The sequence below is a fragment of the Rhinoderma darwinii genome, chromosome 1 (assembly GCF_050947455.1).
Source record: "Rhinoderma darwinii isolate aRhiDar2 chromosome 1, aRhiDar2.hap1, whole genome shotgun sequence".
NCBI classification, from domain to species: Eukaryota; Metazoa; Chordata; class Amphibia; order Anura; family Rhinodermatidae; genus Rhinoderma; species Rhinoderma darwinii.
Window position 1 is genome coordinate 211,964,682 of NC_134687.1, and position 19,443 is coordinate 211,984,124.

The 19,443-nt window shown below is 44.6% G+C and overlaps 1 protein-coding gene across 1 annotated transcript in view; it reads right to left on the reverse strand.

The window, feature by feature from the left end:
• FGF5 (fibroblast growth factor 5) overlaps positions 1-19,443 on the reverse strand; it is a 99,544-nt gene that overhangs the window by 30,977 nt on the left and 49,124 nt on the right. The window contains exon 2 of the mRNA XM_075849840.1: positions 2,644-2,747. Within this exon, the coding sequence (XP_075705955.1) occupies positions 2,644-2,747 (104 nt within the window). The remainder of the gene's footprint in view (positions 1-2,643; positions 2,748-19,443) is intronic.

Here is a 19,443-nt window from a genome sequence, read left to right on the forward strand (position 1 = left end):
TTTCAATGTAAGTACTTTTATTACACTTGTATTGCATTTGTCAAAAATGGAAATGCAGCCAATATTCTTTTCTGTGTAGTACAGAATACGAAACTGTAGATTTATGCTGAAACTAAGCAATGTTTACAATAGGATCAAGAATTTTGCATAGTACTCTATTAACAGCAGGAAAAACATTTAGGCATTTGCTGATTTTATACTAGTTAAATCCTCCATATATTCTGTATCACTTTTTGTCACTATAAATCATATATTTGTTTTCTTAAGGCAACTGTCATGCAGTGAGTTTCCTTCTTCAGATTCTGCAGCCACCTGTCCACTACTAATCCTACCCATGAGGGTTACACATTCACAGCAAAATGCTGAGAAGCAGCAATATTTACTGCCTGCCTTATGTTGTGAAATGAAGGCAGTGTAAGACACAACATGTGATATGAGCCTTTTAATTATTCTTTGATCACAGTGCAAGCTGCAACAGTATGTCAAATTAATTGGACATGACATCATTACTACAAAGAGATACAGTTCTTTATAGAAAACATGGATTGATATTGCAGATCATCATGGCGCCAGGTATACAGTATTTACCATTTTACATCCACTCAATGCTTTACAATTTGAAAAAATAAATAAATAAATAAATATATATATATATATATATATATATATATATATATATATATATATATATATTATTGATTTTTTTATGCAATAGGGAATTGGGCATCCCATACTAAAATAAATCAATTACAATTTTAGCAGGTGCTTGCTTCTGATATGTAAGGGTTCATGGGCATGGATATATTAATGATCTGTGTTGTCCAGATCAGTAATATGGTACCTCTAGACAGTTATATACTGTTCCATCTCCATGTGCCTCTGACTTTATATGGAAGACAAACACACAGAGGTTTTCTTACACACATTCATTAGAATCTATTAGAAAACAGATTGTGGTATGTTACAACGCATGCAGTACATATTTTGAAAGTATACACATTTTCTATCAGGAATGAACTAACAAGCAAAAATGTGCCAATTCAATGCGTTTCTAAAGTGCCAACTGGGTAGAGCTCTATAATACAGGGCACCACATAGGTAAATTAGTTAATGTGTCAATTCTCCTAGATGGCTGTTTGGCTATAATTGCACCCAATAGTCCATAGGTAATAAGACTAAGGATCTGTCATTATGAACAGTGCACCTTTGGTTAAATCAATTAGTACAAGAAAACAAAGTGGCCTCCATCATAGTGTAAGACTGCAGTGCTTGGAATTTTTGCATTAATGTATTAACCAATTTATCTCCACATCTGGAGATGTTTAAAGGGGTTAACGGTGCGGGATCTGGGTGTCGGACCGCCAAAGATTATGTAATGATGATCTATCTGGTGGATAGGTCATCAGTTGTCCGATAGTGGACAACCCCTTTAATCATTTTAAGCTGTACTCACAACTTCAGAAACTAATTATAATTACTAAATACAGAATGATCGCAAAGTTTAGCCTTGTCTCACACTTGTATATTCTAATGTAGGGCATTATTCACACCATTATTTCTGAGCTGTGTAGTTATAGTTTGTGTATTATGCATATAGATAATAATGTAGGTTTCTAATCATACAAATTCTGGAAAATGATTTATATGAGGCAAGTGGATTTCCACAATATCAAACAACATCATAAATTATTTTGTTTCTCTTGTCCCTGGAATTTTGATTATTCTTACTGCAAGGCCATGTTCACACAGGGCAAATACACTGTGTAAAAGTACACAGCATATCCGTCCTAAAACACGCAGGAAATTCCTCCCGAAAAACCGCACCAAATTGTGGTGTCGTTTTTTGAGTGGACTGTCTACGGCAGAAAACATTGGTTAAAAAGAAACGTTATTATAGTGAAGCTTTCTTCCGTTCCCTTCCAGGCTGGCCTCCTGAGATGACGCTGTAGCCCATGTGACCGCAGCATCGGCTGCAGCAGTCACATGGGAAGAAACGCCATCCCAGGAGGCCAGCCTGGAAGAAGAACAGAAGAAAGCTTCCCTATGACAACGTCCGGGTGGTAAGTATAAACCTTTTTATTGATTTTTAACCCAAAAAAAAAAAACATTTTCTGAATAGCGATTTTTGCGGCAAAATTGCAGCTTTTCCATCACAGAAATCGCAACATTTGCGATTTGATGCAGGTTTTACCCCCCCCCCCATTGAATTTAATGGGAAAAACCTGCAACAGTAAGATGATTCTGAAGAATAAATTGACATACAGCGGATTAAAAACGCACCCCGGGTGAATTTATTACTTTTTTTCTCTGCAGTTTTTTTTACGCAGCGTGAGGATGAGATTTGTTCAAATCTCATCCACTCTGCTTCTACTGTAATATGCTGCAGATTTTTCCACAATGAAATCCGTTGCGCAAAATCTGCAGTGCTTACGCTATGTGTGAACATACCCTAAGACGTGATGTTTATTCTTTAGTACAGGTATTTAGATATAAGGTGAACATTATCAAGAGAAATGTGTTTAAAAAATACGATAATAATTGTAATGATAAATCAAGTTCAACATAAATATTTTCATGATTTACACTACCTACAATTTCTTTTACAAATAAAGGGATATTTTCACTAAGTATATTGTTACTTACAGTTGCATGAAGTTTTCCCTTTTTTGACATGGCCAGAAATGAGTTGCTGAAAACTCCTCTTATTCCTACAATCCCTTGAGACACAGCAAATATTTCCAAAATACCTAGAATGACAGAAATCTCAAAATAAAGCATCGCTCATGGCCCGTGGAAAGAGAGGTAGAGAAAAGAATAACAGCTCTCATTTTCAATAGCTGTGTGTGTATCTATCTTTCATGAAGCCTGTGTAAATCCATCACCCATTTTATTAGCACTCACTTGAAACTGAAGACTGCTCAGATGTCTGGGGATATGCCTCCGAGATTTCTTTGAGGCTGCTAAGCCGCTGCCATTTGTTGAAATGTCTAAACCAAGTGGATGTTTTGTTAGATTTTCAGTAAGAAAAATCCAATCTGGTAAAACATTAAAACCAATGGCCATCTGACAACTGATTCCCACTGTAAACAATGCAAACAGTTGGTTGGCACAAGGAACTGAGCTTGACCACGCATATACTGATGTGTCCTTCCTTACCTTCCCTCTTATCTTATCATATCCTGAGACGTGTGTCACGAGATGAACAGCATTCAAATAAAAAAACATGATTTTGCAATACTTTGTCATGAAATGACTATATTGTATGTATCTAAGTGTGCCCACCCAGTGGTTGTGATGTGAACTGCAGGCTGCCAAGAATTTTACTAGCATGTCACAATAGTCTTTAACAAAATTCAAGCAAAGGTAAAGGTGGACACATCCTGAGCCATAAGTTGAAGACCACTGATGCAAAATCAAACAGGGATTAGGTTACAGCTGCCCATAGAAATCTATGGAGAGGGGGGAGAGAGAGCAGGAGTAGAGTGACACAGAGACGATGCAGCAGCTTTCTAGTAAGTGTTATATCTTATCCATATACTGTATATATTTTAAATATAGAGATTTTCCTCTTCTTTGTGTGCAGTGTATAGAAGACATGATAGCCGTTAGGCACCACCCACTAGCTCAGAGACAAATGACAATTAGAGATAGAGCATGCAGAGGGAAAAGCTGCAAATTTTTTTTTTATTTAAGATATAAGTCATATACTGGCCAGATAAAGTGTTATTCCTCATGTACACACATATGACAGCTTTTTCTGAAAAGACCCCAGAAAAGTTATGTCCGCTTTAAGGCCTAGTTCACATGGAGTATTTTGCAGGCAGAAAAAATCTGCCCCAAAATTCCATCAAATCACCTGCCTGTGCTTTTTGGTCGCAACATTTTTCACAGCGTTTTTCACATGCGGGCATTGAGGACCGCGGGCAAAATACACTTTTTCTGGGAGGTCAGAGTCGGAACCACAGAAAGAAAGTACATGCCGCTTATTTTCCCCGCGAGCGGCTAAAAGCCGCCCAGGAAAAAAAGTGCCTCTGCCTCCCATTGAAATCATTGGTGGAGGATTTGGGCAGTTTTTTGGCGCTGATTGCGACACGGTTTCCGCGTAAAAATCTAAGTGTTTGTTTACCTTTTAACACCATTTTTTATTGTATATCTAGTGGTATAAGTGTGCAAGAATGTTCCAGGGTAATGTACTACCATTCTAGGCAGGGTGCCACAGGGTACTTAGAAAAGCATCAGTATCCTCCGCATGTACCTGCTTGCTGCTTAATGCATAGACACACACATAAAGGAGATAATGCTCCAGCATGCATGGACATGGGGCCTTCAAAGAGACAGAGATTCAAGGCAGGCAGAGCACTGAGGGAAGTCAGAGCAAGATGACAGAACACGCTGTTTGACATGTTTTAGCAGACATTTTAATAAGCCATGACAAGCAGTGTGTCCTATCAGCTAGTACTTTATGGCTTGGGTAGAAGATGAAGAAAGGGGATAGCCTTGCCCTTAATGAGGCACTGTACTACAGCATGTATTAGGGCACACACACATATTGAGGTCAATATATATATATTGGGGGCCCACCCTTGTTTATGGAGGACTTGGAAAGCACTAGTTATGGGGGCCACCATTATTGGGCATTGCATGTGGCATTTTAGTGGGTTACTGTGGCATTTGAAACATTTGTGTGTACATGCTGCCAGACAGAGTGGTTTTGTGCTACCAGTAGCCAAGGAAGTCCACACTGCAAAATCTGCAGAGGTAAGTCATATAGCTTTTACCAACCTAGTGCAATAAGAAAAAAAAAAAAAGAAAAAAAGGGATTTTTATAAAACAAATTTATCTGAAAAAAACAACAACCCTTATGTCACATACCCAGAATGCTTTTTTGTCCAGTGCCAATTTCACTGGAAATTGATAGTTTTTTTTATCTTTAATACATTACAGAGGAACAGATTTTTAAGACTATTACAAAATGATAAGAGACTTTCAGTCCACATTCCAGTATTTTTTGGGTTAATTTATTAAAGTGTCGTAGTAACATATCTGAGAAAGTTTTTACTAGTAAAACAAATGTGTACATGTGCAGTCACCAAGACACGTCTTTTATCTAGTGAAAAATGCAACAAATTTATCAACAGTCCTACAACATGTTTATAAATACTGTATTTTTTGGACTATAAGGTGCACTTTTTGTCCTAGAAAATGTGCTGCAATTTTATTGCGTTTTATAGCCTGAAGTAGGCAGCTGTCAATATATGAAGAAGCAGGAGTCTGAGCACCGTGGTTCAAAGGTTCTTGCAGTGCAGTGTAATGGAAACATCATGTCCTGTGGTGTGTAAAAAATCTCTGGGTTATCTGCTCACTGAACAGTCACATTTTACAAACAGAATTCTGTCAAATCTGACTGTTAAGTGAGCAAATAACCCAGAGCACTGTGGCTGGCATTGTTATGGGGCACTGTGGCTGGCATTGTATTGGGGCAATGTTGCTGGCATTGTATTGAGGCACTTTAACTGGCATTGCTATAGGGCACTGTGGCTGGCATTGTATTGAGGCACTGTAACTGGCATTGTCATGGGGCACTGTGGCTGGCATTGTATTGAGGCACTGTGGTTGGCATTGTTATGGGGCATTGTGGCTGGCATTGTATTGGGGCATTCTGGTACTGTATCTGTACCCTATTGTCTGAATATTACCCAGGAAATGTACAGTTAAAGGCAAAACCCTTTTTTCTCCTCTTTTATGCTACAAATTATGGGTGCGTATTATGGTCCAGTGCGTCCTATAATTCGAAAAATACGGTATGTTTGCAGATCTTGGAGCTATTGGTTATAAAACATAAACACATGTACATTTAGTGTCCCTAAATTCAATGTCGAGAGAAGGTAAGCAATTTGTAGTTTACTTGAGCGTATTCAAATGCAGCTTAAGGCTACATGCACATGTTGCGGAATTTGATGCGGTAAATCCGTATCAAAACCACAGATAAACGCAGGTAATTCAGCATTTAAAATTCACACATAGTATAGCTTTTTTGTTTATTAGTTTTAGGCGCAAATTTTACATTTTGTTGCAGAAACAGGTGCAGATTTTTTATGCTGCAAGTTTTGTTGCTTTTTTTAAATAAACCTGTCAGATACAATTCTGAGGCGGAAACGCAAGATAAATTACCATGCTGCAGATTTTAAAATCCACACCGCAGGTGAATTTATGTGTGGGAAAATTCTGTAATGTGTATATGAAATTAATTTGCAAGAAAATCCGTGTGGCAAATCCATAAATAATACTCATTGTGTACATGTGGCATTAATATGAGCCTTAAATGGGTTGTACAGAATTTTAACCACTTCCCGCACCTTGGCGTAAATGCACGTCCAGTTGAGCAGTAACTTCACGCACCTGGGCGTGCAGTTACGTCCGCGCTTTAACAGTTAACCGCCGCGCGGCGCTACACCGCAGCGGTGGTTAACTGTGCAGGGTGTCAGCCCTGCTCTCCCCGTTGCCGATCAGCGGCCTGTCGCCGCTGAAATCGGCAATTAACCCCTTCGATGCGGTGGTCGATTGCGATCACCACATCGAAGAGGTTTACAGCGGATCGGCAGCCCCCCACATGTATTTGCGGGGGCTGGCGATCCTTATCATGGCAACCAGAGGCCAGACAATGACCTCCGGGTTGCCATGTACGGAAGCCTCGGAGGATCAGCCTCCGGCCGGTCCTCCGGTGCTTCCTCTCAGTGTGACTGTCACGTCACAATGACAGAACACATTACACTACGTGTGTAGTGTAATGTGTTCCAGCAGCGATCAGAGCTGCAAGTCTAAGTGTCCCCTAGTGGGACAAGTAAAAAAAGTAAAAAAAAAGATAATAAGAATGTTTTGAAAAAGTGTAAAAATAAAGGTTAGAAGTGACAAAGAATGCTTTTTTTCCTATAAGGCTGGGTTCACACGTGGCGGAATTTCACTTAAATTCCGCTGCGGACACTCCGCAGCGTTAATCCGCAGCGGAGCCGTTTGTCCATTGACTTACACTTTAATTTAGCAGTGTTCGTTTAGACGAGGCGTAAAATTCCGCTGCGGAGCATAGGCTGCAGAGCGGAATTTGGTGTCCGCAGCATGCTCTGTCTGTTGCGGAGCAGTGGCGGACTCATGGCGGAATTTCTCCATTGACTTCAATGGAGATTCTAATTTCCGCAATGAAGTCCGCAGCTGTCATGCACATGTTATGTGTGCTGCGGATCCGTCTTGCTTTTTTAACTTGACATTTCTTCATTCTGGCTGGACCTATGTATTTCTAGGTCTACAGCCAGACTGAGGAAGTCAATGGGGCTCCCGTAATGACGGGAGCGTTGCTAGGAGACGTCTGTAAATAGTCACTGTCCAGGGTGCTGAAAGAGTTAAGCGATCGGCAGTAACTGTTTCTGCACCCGGGACAGTGACTACCGATCACAATATACATGTATCTGTAAAAAAAAATGAAGTTCATACTTACCGAGAACTCCCTGCTTCTGTCTCCAGTCCGGCCTCCCAGGATGACGTTTCAGTCTAAGTGACGGCTGCAGCCAATCACAGGCTAATAACAGGCTGCAGCGGTCACATGGACTGCCGCGTCATCCAGGGAGATCGGGCTGGATGCCGAAGGAGGGACGCGTCACCAAGACAACGGGCGGTAAGTATGAATTTCTTTGACTTTCACAAGGGAAAGTGCTGTCCCTTCTCTCTATCCTGCACTGATAGGGAGAAGGGAAGTACTTTTACCGCAGTCCGCAGCAGCTAGTCCGCATCAATTTACTGCACATTTTGTGCAGATCCGCAGCAGAATCTGCAACGCAGATTCTGTGCGGCATTGATGCGGACAGTTGCGGAGGAAATCCGCCACGTGTGGTCATGCCCTAATAAGTCTTTTATTATAGGAAAAAATGAACACGTTAAAAAAAGTACACATATTTGGTATCACCGCGTTGGTAACGACCCCAACTATAAAACTGTAATATTATTTTTCCCGCACGGTGAACACCGCAAAAAAAATAAACGAAAAACAGTGCCGAATCACAATTTTTTGGTTACCACCCCTCCCAAAATATACAATAAAAAGTGATCAAAAAGACGCATGTACGCCAAAATGGTACCAATACAAACTACATCCCGTCCCGCAAAAAACAAGCCCTTACACCGCTTTTTTGACTGAAAAATAAAAACGTTATGGCTCTCAGAATATGGTGACACAAAAAATTATTTATTTTATAAAGAAGTGATTTTATTGCACAAATGCTGCAAAACATAGAAAAATTATATACATATGGTATCGCCGTAATCGTATCGACCTGCAGAATAAAGTAAAATGGTCATTTATAGCCAAGGGTTAAGGCCATAAAAAAAAGAATAAAAAAACATTGTCAGAATTGATGGTTTTTGGTCACCTTGCTTGCCAAAAAATGGAATAAAGCGTGATCAAAAAAATTTCTCGTACCCCAAAATGGTACCATTGACAAGCTACAGATTGTCCCGCAAAGAATAAGCCCTCACGCAGCTCCGGTGGTGAAAAAATAAAAAAGTTCTGGCTCCCAGAATATGGCGATGCAAAATGTGCAGTGTTCCAAAAGCGGATAAGATCGGGCGCCATTTATCAGTGCGACACCGGCCACATATCTGCGGATTATTATTTATTTACTGCATTATTATACTCTCTTATTATACCCTGATGTACCCCGCACAGATAACATGTACCCTGATGTACCCCGCACAGATAACATATGCCCCCACATTATAAACTGAAACACCAGTAAAACCCCAAACAGAACAACTACCAAGCTACATCTGCGCCCCAAAAGCCAAATGGCGTCCCTCCCTTCTGAGCCCTGCAGCATGCCCAAACACCAGTCTACGTCCACTGATATGGCATCGCCATACCCGGGAGAACCCGGTTAATATTTTATGAGGTATTTGTCTTCAGTGGCACAAACTGGGCATAACATGTAGTGCACTAAAATGGCATATGAGTGGAAAATTGTAATTTTCACTCCGCACCATGCGCTGCGCATTAACCCCTTCGCGCACCACAACATAGCATGTCGTAGTGTGGGGGTGATGTATGGTGCGTCTCACATAAAAAAGAAAGAATTTAAAACGGCAAAATCGCTGTTTTTTTTGGTCACCTTGGCTCTACCTAAAAATGTAATAAAAAGTGTTCAAAAAGTTGTATGTACCAAAAAATGGTACCAATAAAAACGAACGCTCGTCCCCCAATAAATAAGCCCTCATACCGCTCTATTGACTGAAAAATAAAAAAGTTATGGCTCTTGGAACGCGGGGAGAAAAAAATTAAAAAGGAAAAGAAAAAAATGGATCAGTCCAGAAAGGGTTAATTCCTTTCTAATGAAAAACCATTTATGCCCACACGTGGGGTATTGCCACACTCGGGAGAAATTGCTTTACAAATGTTGGGCAGCTTTTTCCCCCTTTATCCTTTGTGAAATTGAAAAAAATGCAACATTTTAGTGGAAGAAATGTATCAACATTTTATCAACAATGTATAAAATTCATTTTCACGGCCTAATTCTAATAAATCCTGCAAAAGACTTGTGGGGTCTAAATGCCCACTATATCCCTAGATAGATTCTTTAAGTGGTGTAATTTCCACTTTTGGGGGGTTTCCACTGTTTTGGCCTCTCAGGGGCTTTGCAAATGCGACATGGCACCCAAAAACCATTTCAGCTAAATTTAAGCCCTTCCCTTCTAAGCCTTGCTGAGGGTCCGAACAGCAGTTTATTACCACATATGGCATATTTCCGTAATCGGGATAAATTGTTTTACAAATGTTGGGGTGCTTTTTCTCCTTTATTCCTTGTAAAAATTAAAAATGGCTACCTATTTTCAGAAAAAAAGTAGATTTTCATCTTCACAAACAAATTCAAATAAATTTAGCAAAAAAACTGTGAGTTAAAAATGCAAACTATACCCCTAGATAAATTCCCTGAGGGGTGTAGTTTCCAAAATGAGGTCACTTTTGGGGGTCTTTATTGTTTTGGCCCCACAAGACCTCTTCAAACCTGACATGGTACCTAAAATATATGCTAAAAAAAAGGAGGTCCCAAAATCCACTAGGTGCTCCTTTGCTTCTGAGGCCTGTTTCAGTCCATGACCGCACTAGGGCCACATGTGGGGTATTTCTAAAAACTGAAGAATCTGGGCAATAAATAATAAGTTACATTTCTCGGGTAAAACCTTCTGCGGTATAGAAAAAAATTATTACAAATGAATTTTGTAAAAAAAAAATGAAATTTGTAACTTTCACCTCTATTTTGCTTTAATTCCTGTGAAACGCCCAAAGGGTTAATACACTTTCTGAATGCTGTTTTGAATACTTTGAGGGGTGCAGTTTTCAAAATGGGGTTATTTATGGGGACTTTCTAATATATAAGGCCCTCAAAGCCACTTCAGAACTGAACTGGTCCTTGTAAAAATCGCCTTTTGAAATTTTCTTGAAAATATGAGAAATTGCTGCTAAAGTTCTAAGTCTTGTAACGTCCTAGAAAAATAAAAGAATGTTCAAAAAACGATGCCAAACTAAAGTAGACATATGGGAAATGTTAACTAGTAACTATTTTGTGTGGTATTACTATCTGTTTTACAAGCAGATACATTTAAATTTAGAAAAATGCTAATTTTTGCAAATTTTCTCCAAATCTTGGTGTTTTTACAAATAAATATTGAATTTATCAAACAAATTTTTTCACTTACATAAAGTACAATATGTCACGAGAAAACAATCTCAGAATCGCTTGGATAGGTAAAAGCATTCCGGAGTTATTACCACATAAAGTGACGCATGTCAGATTTGAAAAATCGGCTTCGTCCTGAAGGCCAAAACAGGCTCAGTCCTGAAGGGGTTAAAATCATAGCTACTTTCTTATAAAAATAGTAGTACACTAGTCTTCAGGTTGTGTTGTGGTATTGCAGCTAGGTATTATGCCATAGATACATTGCATGAAGTAAGCAAAAAAAAGAATATATGTCTAAGGCGGGATTCACACGACAGGGTTTCCCGGCCGGGTGCCGGCCGTTCATAAATCGGCCGGCACCCGGCTGCATTAGGAATAATAGACCCCTAATGGGGCTATTCACACAACCGATTTTTTGACGGGCCGGGAAAACCGGCCGTCAAAAAATGGGACATGCCCTATTTTCGGCCGGGTACCCGGCCGCCCGGCTCCCATAGAAGTCTATGGGGCCGGGTAATACACGGCCATCACCGGAATGTGTCCCGAGTGATGGCCGGGTCTACCGTCGCTCGTGCACTCTCTCCTCCTCCTCACAGCGCAGAGTGCATGTGAGGAGGAGGAGTTGATGCCATTCGGACGAATGGCTACGCTGGAGATACTGTGTGGCAGGGCCGGGGTGTACAGCAGGTGGAAGGGAGCGCTGCGCTGGCTCCCTTCCCCGGCTTGTTACGGTTCCCGAACGCTGACTGTGTTTTTACGGCCAGCGGTCAGGGTCCTTAAAACCCGAGCCATAGACTTTTTACGGCTCGGGTTTTAACTTGCTGCCCGCGCGATCGGGCAGCTGAATGTCGGGTCTCCGGCTGTCAGAGACTGCCGGGGACCCTGAGGAAAGGATAGAAGCAGCTTTCGCTGCTTCTGTCTTCTCCGATGTCTTTTTACACAGCGCTCAATGAACACTGTGTATAGGAATAGAGACAGCAGCAGCGGCGCTGTCTCTATTCCTCCTGGTGATCATGTGACTGGTCACATGATCGCCGGGTGCCGTTAGTGACAGACTGCTGCTGGGTCTAACTAGACCCAGCACAGTCCTATTAGTGACAATCGTCACTGTGAGAGGGCTGATTTCCCCTGTAACTGGGGCTGCTGTGCAGCCCCAGTTACAGGGGAAAAGCCTGGTGTAAAAGAAAGAAAAAAAATATGAAAAGTTCCTGACCTTTGAGGGACAGACCATAATAATAAAAAAATAAGTAAAGTGCGAAAAATTCATCCGATTAAAAAACGAACAGGGAAAAAAACGGATGCAAATCGGGTCCAAATCGGCCGGTAAAAACGGCAACATGGCCCGGAACGGAATCGGAACGGATGCAAACCAGATGCAAACCGGCAGGGAAAATCGGCCAAAAATGGCCGATTTTCCCGGCCGACACTCGGACCCTGTCGTGTGAATGAGGCCTAATAAAAAAAATGTAAATATTAATAATAATGGTGTTGGCTCTGTGTATACAATTACCTGTGTTCACATATGACCCATATTTAACCATATATGATCAACTATTCATCTTTCTTAAAATGTACCTTTTGTTACAAGTTTGATTTTTTTTTTTTCAAGAACCAGATGCATAAATAGTTTGGATAATTTTCATAATATACTAGCTAAGGCCTCATTCACACGGCAGGGTTTCCCGGCCGGGTGCCGGCCGTTCATAAATCGGCCGGCACCCGGCTGCATTAGGAATAATAGACCCCTAATGGGGCTATTCACACGACCGATTTTTTGACGGCCGGGAAAACCGGCCGTCAAAAAATAGGACATGCTCTATCTTCGCCCGGGTACCCGGCCGCCCGGCTCCCATAGAAGTCTATGGGGCCGGGTAATACACGGCCATCACCGGGATGTGTCCAGAGTGATGGCCGGGTTTTCCGGCGCTTGCGCTCTATCTCCTCCTCCTCACAGCGCAGAGTGCATGTTTAGGAGGAGGAATTGATGCCATTCGGACGAATGGCATCGCTGTACACGGTGTGGCAGGGCCGGGGTGTACAGCAGGTGGAAGGGAGCACTGCGCTGGCTCCCTTCCCCTGCTTGTTTTAAAAGCACCCTGGCCCGGCGACACCTTCGATGGCGCCGCTAGCAGCTGCTGCTGCTGCTGCGGCTGCTACTACTGTAGCGACGCCACTATAGCAGAGCGGGGAGGTATCTCCCCGCTCTGCTATGTGCTAGCCGCACTTTAGCTCCTTGAAGGAGCGGAATCCCCGTGTGTTCGGGGATTCCGCTCCTGGACAGAGCGCTTGATGTCTCTGTCCATATCTGGGCAGTGACATCAGGGGAAATCCCCGAACACATGGGGATTCCCCTTCAGGAGTTGCCGCTGATGTCACTGTCCGGATCTGCCCGGCACGGAAGCAAAACTTTATGCAAACCGGCCGGGCAAAATGGCCGATTTTACCGGCCGACACTCGGGCTCGGGAACGACCCGGTCGTGTGAATCCCGCCTAAGACTTAGGCCTCATTCACACGACAGGGTCCGAGTGTCAGCCGGGAAAATCGGCCGTTTTTGGCCATTTTCCCGGCCGGTTTGCATCCGGTTTGCATCCGTTCCGATTCCGTTCCGGGCCGTGTTGCCGTTTTTACCGGCCGATTTGGACCCGATTTGCATCCGTTTTTTTCCCTGTTCGTTTTAAAATCGGATGAATTTCATTTAAATTTGTTGCCACACACAGCTCTCTGTAGATAATGCCACACAGCCCCCTGTAGGTAATGCCACCCTGCCCCCTATAGGTAATGCCACCCTGCCCCCTATAGGTAATGCCACCCTGCCCCCTATAGGTAATGCCACCCTGCCCCTTGTAGGTAATGCCACCATGCCCCTTGTAGGTAATGCCACCCTGCCTCTTGTAGGTAATGCCACCCTGCCCCCTGTAGGTAATGCCACCCAGCCCCCTGTAGGTGATGTCACCCAGCCCCCTGCAGGTGATGCCACCCAGCCCCCTGTAGGTGATGCCACCAAGTCCCCTGTAGGGGTTGCCACCAAGTCCCCTGTAGGTGATGCCACACAGCCCCCTGTAGGTTGCACCCATCCCCCCCCCACATTCCAGGAGAAGTCACTGACTTCAATGTCCATATATGGACAGTGTAGTCACTGACTTCTCCTGGAGAGGAATTCCCTGCCACAGGTCGGGAATTCCGCTTCAGAAGTGAGTGACGTCACTGTGTCCATATATGGACAGTGTAGTCACTCACTTCTCCTGTAGCGGAATCCCCGGCCTAGGCGTCGGGGATTCCGCTGCAGAAGTGAGTGACATCGCTGTGTCCATATATAGACAGTGTAGTCACTCACTTCTCCTGTAACGGAAGCCCCGGCCATAGAGTCAGGGATTCCGCTGCAGAAGTGAGTGACTTCGCTGTGTCCATATATGGACAGGGTAGTCACGCACTTCTCCTGTAGCGGAATCCCCAATCCCCGGCCGGGGATTGGGGATTCCGACTCCTACAGGGAGCAAAAAAAGACCCTCCTCACATGCACTTTGCGCTGTGAGGAGGAGTAGAGAGTGCGCGAGCGACGGTAGACCCGGCCATCACTCGGGACACATTCCGGTGATGGCCGTGTATTACCCGGCCCCATAGACTTCTATGGGAGCCGGGCGGCCAGGTACCCGGCCGAAAATAGGGCATGTCCCATTTTTTGACGGCCGGTTTTCCCGGCCCGTCAAAAAATCGGTCGTGTCAATAGCCCCATTAGGGGTATATTCTTCCTAATGCAGCCAGGTGCCGGCCGATTTATGAACGGCCGGCACCCGGCCGGGAAACCCTGTCGTGTGAATTCCGCCTTATGGTGCTATTATTTTTAAGATCAGATCTCAGATTTCTCTTTTCACCCCCCTGATAACAGCAAAAGACAGCCAAGATTTTAGTAATAATATGTGTAGCATGTTGTTCTATACCAAAGAGCACTTTTGTGGTTAAAGTGAATTTGTCAACAGAGCATTACGGCTGCTTATATCTTGTTCCGTGGTTCTGTTCTTTCCTTTGGTAAAATTTAGGCAAATTTGTGGGATGACAAAATGCACAATTACTCCATCCTCCAGGGGCCTCTACCACTGCCTTAGGCCTCATGCACATGACCGTAGTGGTGTGCGCGGCTGTGATTTGCGGCTCGGACGGCTCGGACGGCCGCGGAGTGTCACCCGCGGGCAGCCCGCAAATCAGTGCATTCATTTCTATGAGCCTGAACCGCAACATACGGCCGTAATAAGACATGTACTATCTTTTTGTGGTCCTTGCTCCTGGGCAATGCACGGATGGGCCCATTGAAATGAATTGGTTCTCAATGGACCCGCAGATTTGCGGGTGAATTGCGGCCGCAAAAATACGTTCGTGTGCATGGGGCCTTAAAGTAAATCTCCTGACTATTTTCTTAATATATCTTTCCCTTTCGTCCTACCAGCAGCACAATAAGGGCACATTCACACGTGGCGGAATTGCTGTTGAATTCCGCTGTGGACAGTCCGCAATGGAATTCTGCAGCAGCCGTTTTTTACATTTCTTTCTATACATTTTTAGGAAACTTAGTTCATACGTTGCAGAAAATAAATGTGCGGAATTTTCCCTCCGCAGCGTGCACTGTCTGTTGCGGAGAAGAAGTGGAATTTCACTGCGGATATCAGCATTTGCAATGCAAAAACTGAAATCTGTGGCAAGTCCGCTGTGATATCTGCAATGTCTGAATTACCTGTCAAATATGCAAATGTTGGTGCAGATTCGTTGTGTAATTGCCCCAAATCTGCACCAACATTTGCAGTGGAAGAATTCCGCAACGTTTGAACGTGCCCTAATGGCATATTTCAGCCCCTGTGTACTAGTAGAACAGACAGAATTTTTAGTTTAATCAAAGTAAATCAGCCCCTCCCACCTTGTGTTTTTTTTCTGTCCTGTGTGGACTTGGATAGATGGTTTGCTGTACCTGTTTGCTTTGCATTATGTTTCTGTTTTCATTTATTATGCTGGACTTCCTAGATTGATCTGGGAAGTGCACAAAGGCTTGACCTGCCTAGGTAGAGTCGTGTGTTAACCTTAGACCATACTATCCCCCCACCCCCATTTAGTAAAGACACATGACACCGAGGTTGGATGTGAAATGGCCACAGCAGCCGTTTATTAATTTCACAGTTTTATAAAAACAATTTAAATCCGAAACATTCGGATAACTAGTTAGGAATCCACCAGAGAATTCCTCCTAATAATTCACATGACCCAACATGGGTCAGAATCATAAATAACAATTAAACGTTAACATTAACCCGAGCAGAGGAAGTCCTTGAAGCCCCTTCAGATGTTCCGTTCAAGAACACACCGAATTAGCCATCTGCAAACCACCAATTACCTCCAGCCGTAAACCAGCTCGGAAGCACCGTTCACCTCTGCAGATGGCTCCAACCACTAGAAGTCCACTTCAAGGGGATAACACCCGATGAAGCCCTCAAGTGATATACCGACCACTAGAAGTCCACTTCAAAGGGATAACACCCGATGAAGCCTTCAAGTGATATACCTTCTACCAGAAGACCACTTCAAAGGGATAACACCCGATGAAGTCTTCAACCATGTACCTTTTTTGGGGGACGCATACCCCCGATGCGACCCCCCCACCATTTTGTACTGACTGGCCTCAAGGACTCCCCCCGCCAGCTGCCATGACAACAGAACCTACTCCGGAAAAAAGAAAAACAAGTTAAATAAGCACACAAAATAACACACAACACTCATAGACGGACGTACATAAGACCTAAGGAGTAACAAACCAAGGGTGGGAGGGTGGGAGCTTGCTTACTCTATGTTACTCCTCCCGCTGCTTCCGGCTCAATGCCGAGAAACAGCGGGAAGCGCAGTAACAGCCCCCCCCCGTCCCCCTTAACTCCTCCCCGTCCCTCCTTCAGCTCCTTCCAACCCAACTTTCCCTCACCTCATTAACCCTTTCCCTACCAGGACGGTCATGCCGGCTTCCCTTAACCCTGCGGCTGCGTCCAGCCTCTTCTTGACCTGCCTAGGTAGAGTCGTGTGTTAACCTTAGACCATACTATCCCCCCACCCCCATTTAGTAAAGACACATGACACCGAGGTTGGATGTGAAATGGCCACAGCAGCCGTTTATTAATTTCACAGTTTTATAAAAACAATTTAAATCCGAAACATTCGGATAACTAGTTAGGAATCCACCAGAGAATTCCTCCTAATAATTCACATGACCCAACATGGGTCAGAATCATAAATAACAATTAAACGTTAACATTAACCCGAGCAGAGGAAGTCCTTGAAGCCCCTTCAGATGTTCCTTTCAAGAACACACCGAATTAGCCATCTGCAAACCACCAATTACCTCCAGCCGTAAACCAGCTCGGAAGCACCGTTCACCTCTGCAGATGGCTCCAACCACTAGAAGTCCACTTCAAGGGGATAACACCCGATGAAGCCCTCAAGTGATATACCGACCACTAGAAGTCCACTTCAAAGGGATAACACCCGATGAAGCCTTCAAGTGATATACCTTCTACCAGAAGACCACTTCAAAGGGATAACACCCGATGAAGTCTTCAACCATGTACCTTTTTTGGGGGACGCATACCCCCGATGCGACCCCCCCACCATTTTGTACTGACTGGCCTCAAGGACTCCCCCCGCCACCGCGAAACAGGCCTTGACCACCTTAAGCCTGTGAGTTCCTCCACACCACCACCGCCCTTTCTATGCCTTCTGCTATCGCCAAACTCCAAAGATCAATGCCAACCTCGGTCAGATGAACCCCGTCACTTCTCCAGAAATTCCCCACTCCTGACTCCAAATCCCTATGCCTCACGCAAATGCCCCCGTTCTTTGCCACAAAACGAGACACCGCCCGGTTAACTTTTATGCGAGCCTTATTGACTCTCTCCACCGATCTAGCTAACCGCCAAAGCTTTCTTGGGACTATGTCCGACCACACTATCACCAACTTGGGATAAGATACCCACAAACACAACATATCATGTTTGATATCCCGCACCAACTCACGAAAAGGGCGGACTCCTAAATCATTCCCACCCACGTGCAACACTAGAACCTCCGGAACCCTATCAAGCCGCACATATGTCTGGAATTCCGCCAACACCCTGTTCCAAGACATACCTCTAAAACCCAGCCAATGCACAACCGCATCCTGTCGCGGAATGCGCAACTGGCGACCATCCGGGCGGACGTCCGCCCTCAAAGCCCCCCAGTGCACGTACGAATGACCCATCAACCACACCAGACAAGGAGGCGAATCTGAAACGGAAAACACAGTTAGGCACCACCATATAACATTTTCAAACATAAACAACAAAATTACAACATATGGGGGCGGACATAGGACTTAAACCTTTTAGACTCCCAACGACCAATACGCCTCACCCCCTCGTCATCCAACCCCCAGCGCCCCGCTTCCGTTGCTGCGCCAATCCGGAAGGAATGAGATGAATATGAGCCTGCCGCAACCCCCACTGCCGTCAAACATTTTTTAAATACAGCTCCAAACTGAAACCTGGACAAAAACGACCCGTCCTCATGACGTAACAAAGGCAAATCTGGAGACCCCCTGTTTCTCGTAAAACCCCGCATGCACTCCACTGGACACATGACCGACCCCGGGAGAGCGAACAAAACTATCAGTTTACCCTTCCCTACTTGGTCAGTTTTAGATCTACGCAACCATACCTCCAGCCGATCTGCAAAAAGGCTCACCTCCCCAGATCTCAGCCCCCCTGCCTGTTTAGTACTTGGCGACACCAACTCACCTATTCTAAATGCTCCGAAGAACGCTAACGAAAAAGCCAACCGGAACAGATCCATTTCATCTGAAGAACGACATACCGATGCTAATGAACCCCCCAACGAGCCAAGCAAAGCAAACGACACCGGCCTTCTACTATCCGCCTCCACCCTACCTCTGCGCAACCCCTTCAAAGCCTGCGATACCAGAAATTCCTTCGATACATCCCGCAAGCCCCGCAACTTAAGCCCAAACGCCACAGCAGATATGAACCGGTTCACCTTCGCTACTGAAAACCCCGCCTCCCAGGCATCCCCTAACCAATACAAAAGTGCCACCAACCTGTCTCTATCCGTATTGACGTCACCCAACTCTCTTACCCACTCCTCCCACTGCCTCCAACAAGCAGCATAAGCACTCCATGTCGTGCGCGCCAAAGACCTTTGTAACAGCTGCTCTACGGGACCGATACCAGATCCCAAAGATGCTCCGGACAAGCCAAACCGAGACGTTCCGCTCCCGGGGCCAATTGCCGAAACCGGTCCCACTGCGAGCGAGAAAGAGCATCAGCAATACAATTCCGTACACCCGGGACATGCACCGCCACCACCCACGCGTTCAACGACAAACACACCAACACTAAATGTCGCAACAATTGAACTACCGGAGGAGAAGACGCCGTGATGTTGTTAATGGCAAGCACCACCCCCATGTTGTCGCAGTAAAAACGGACCTTCTTATCCCTGAGCCTGTCCCCCCAAATGGTAGCCGCCACCACGATGGGAAACAGCTCGAGCAGGGCCAGATTCCGCGTGAGTCCACTGGACACCCAGCTAGCCGGCCATTGACCTGCGCACCACGGACCTCCCCCGTAAGCTCCAAAGCCACCCGCCCCAGCCGCATCCGTGAAAATATTCAAATCACTCGTATCCTGCGCTGGGGCCATC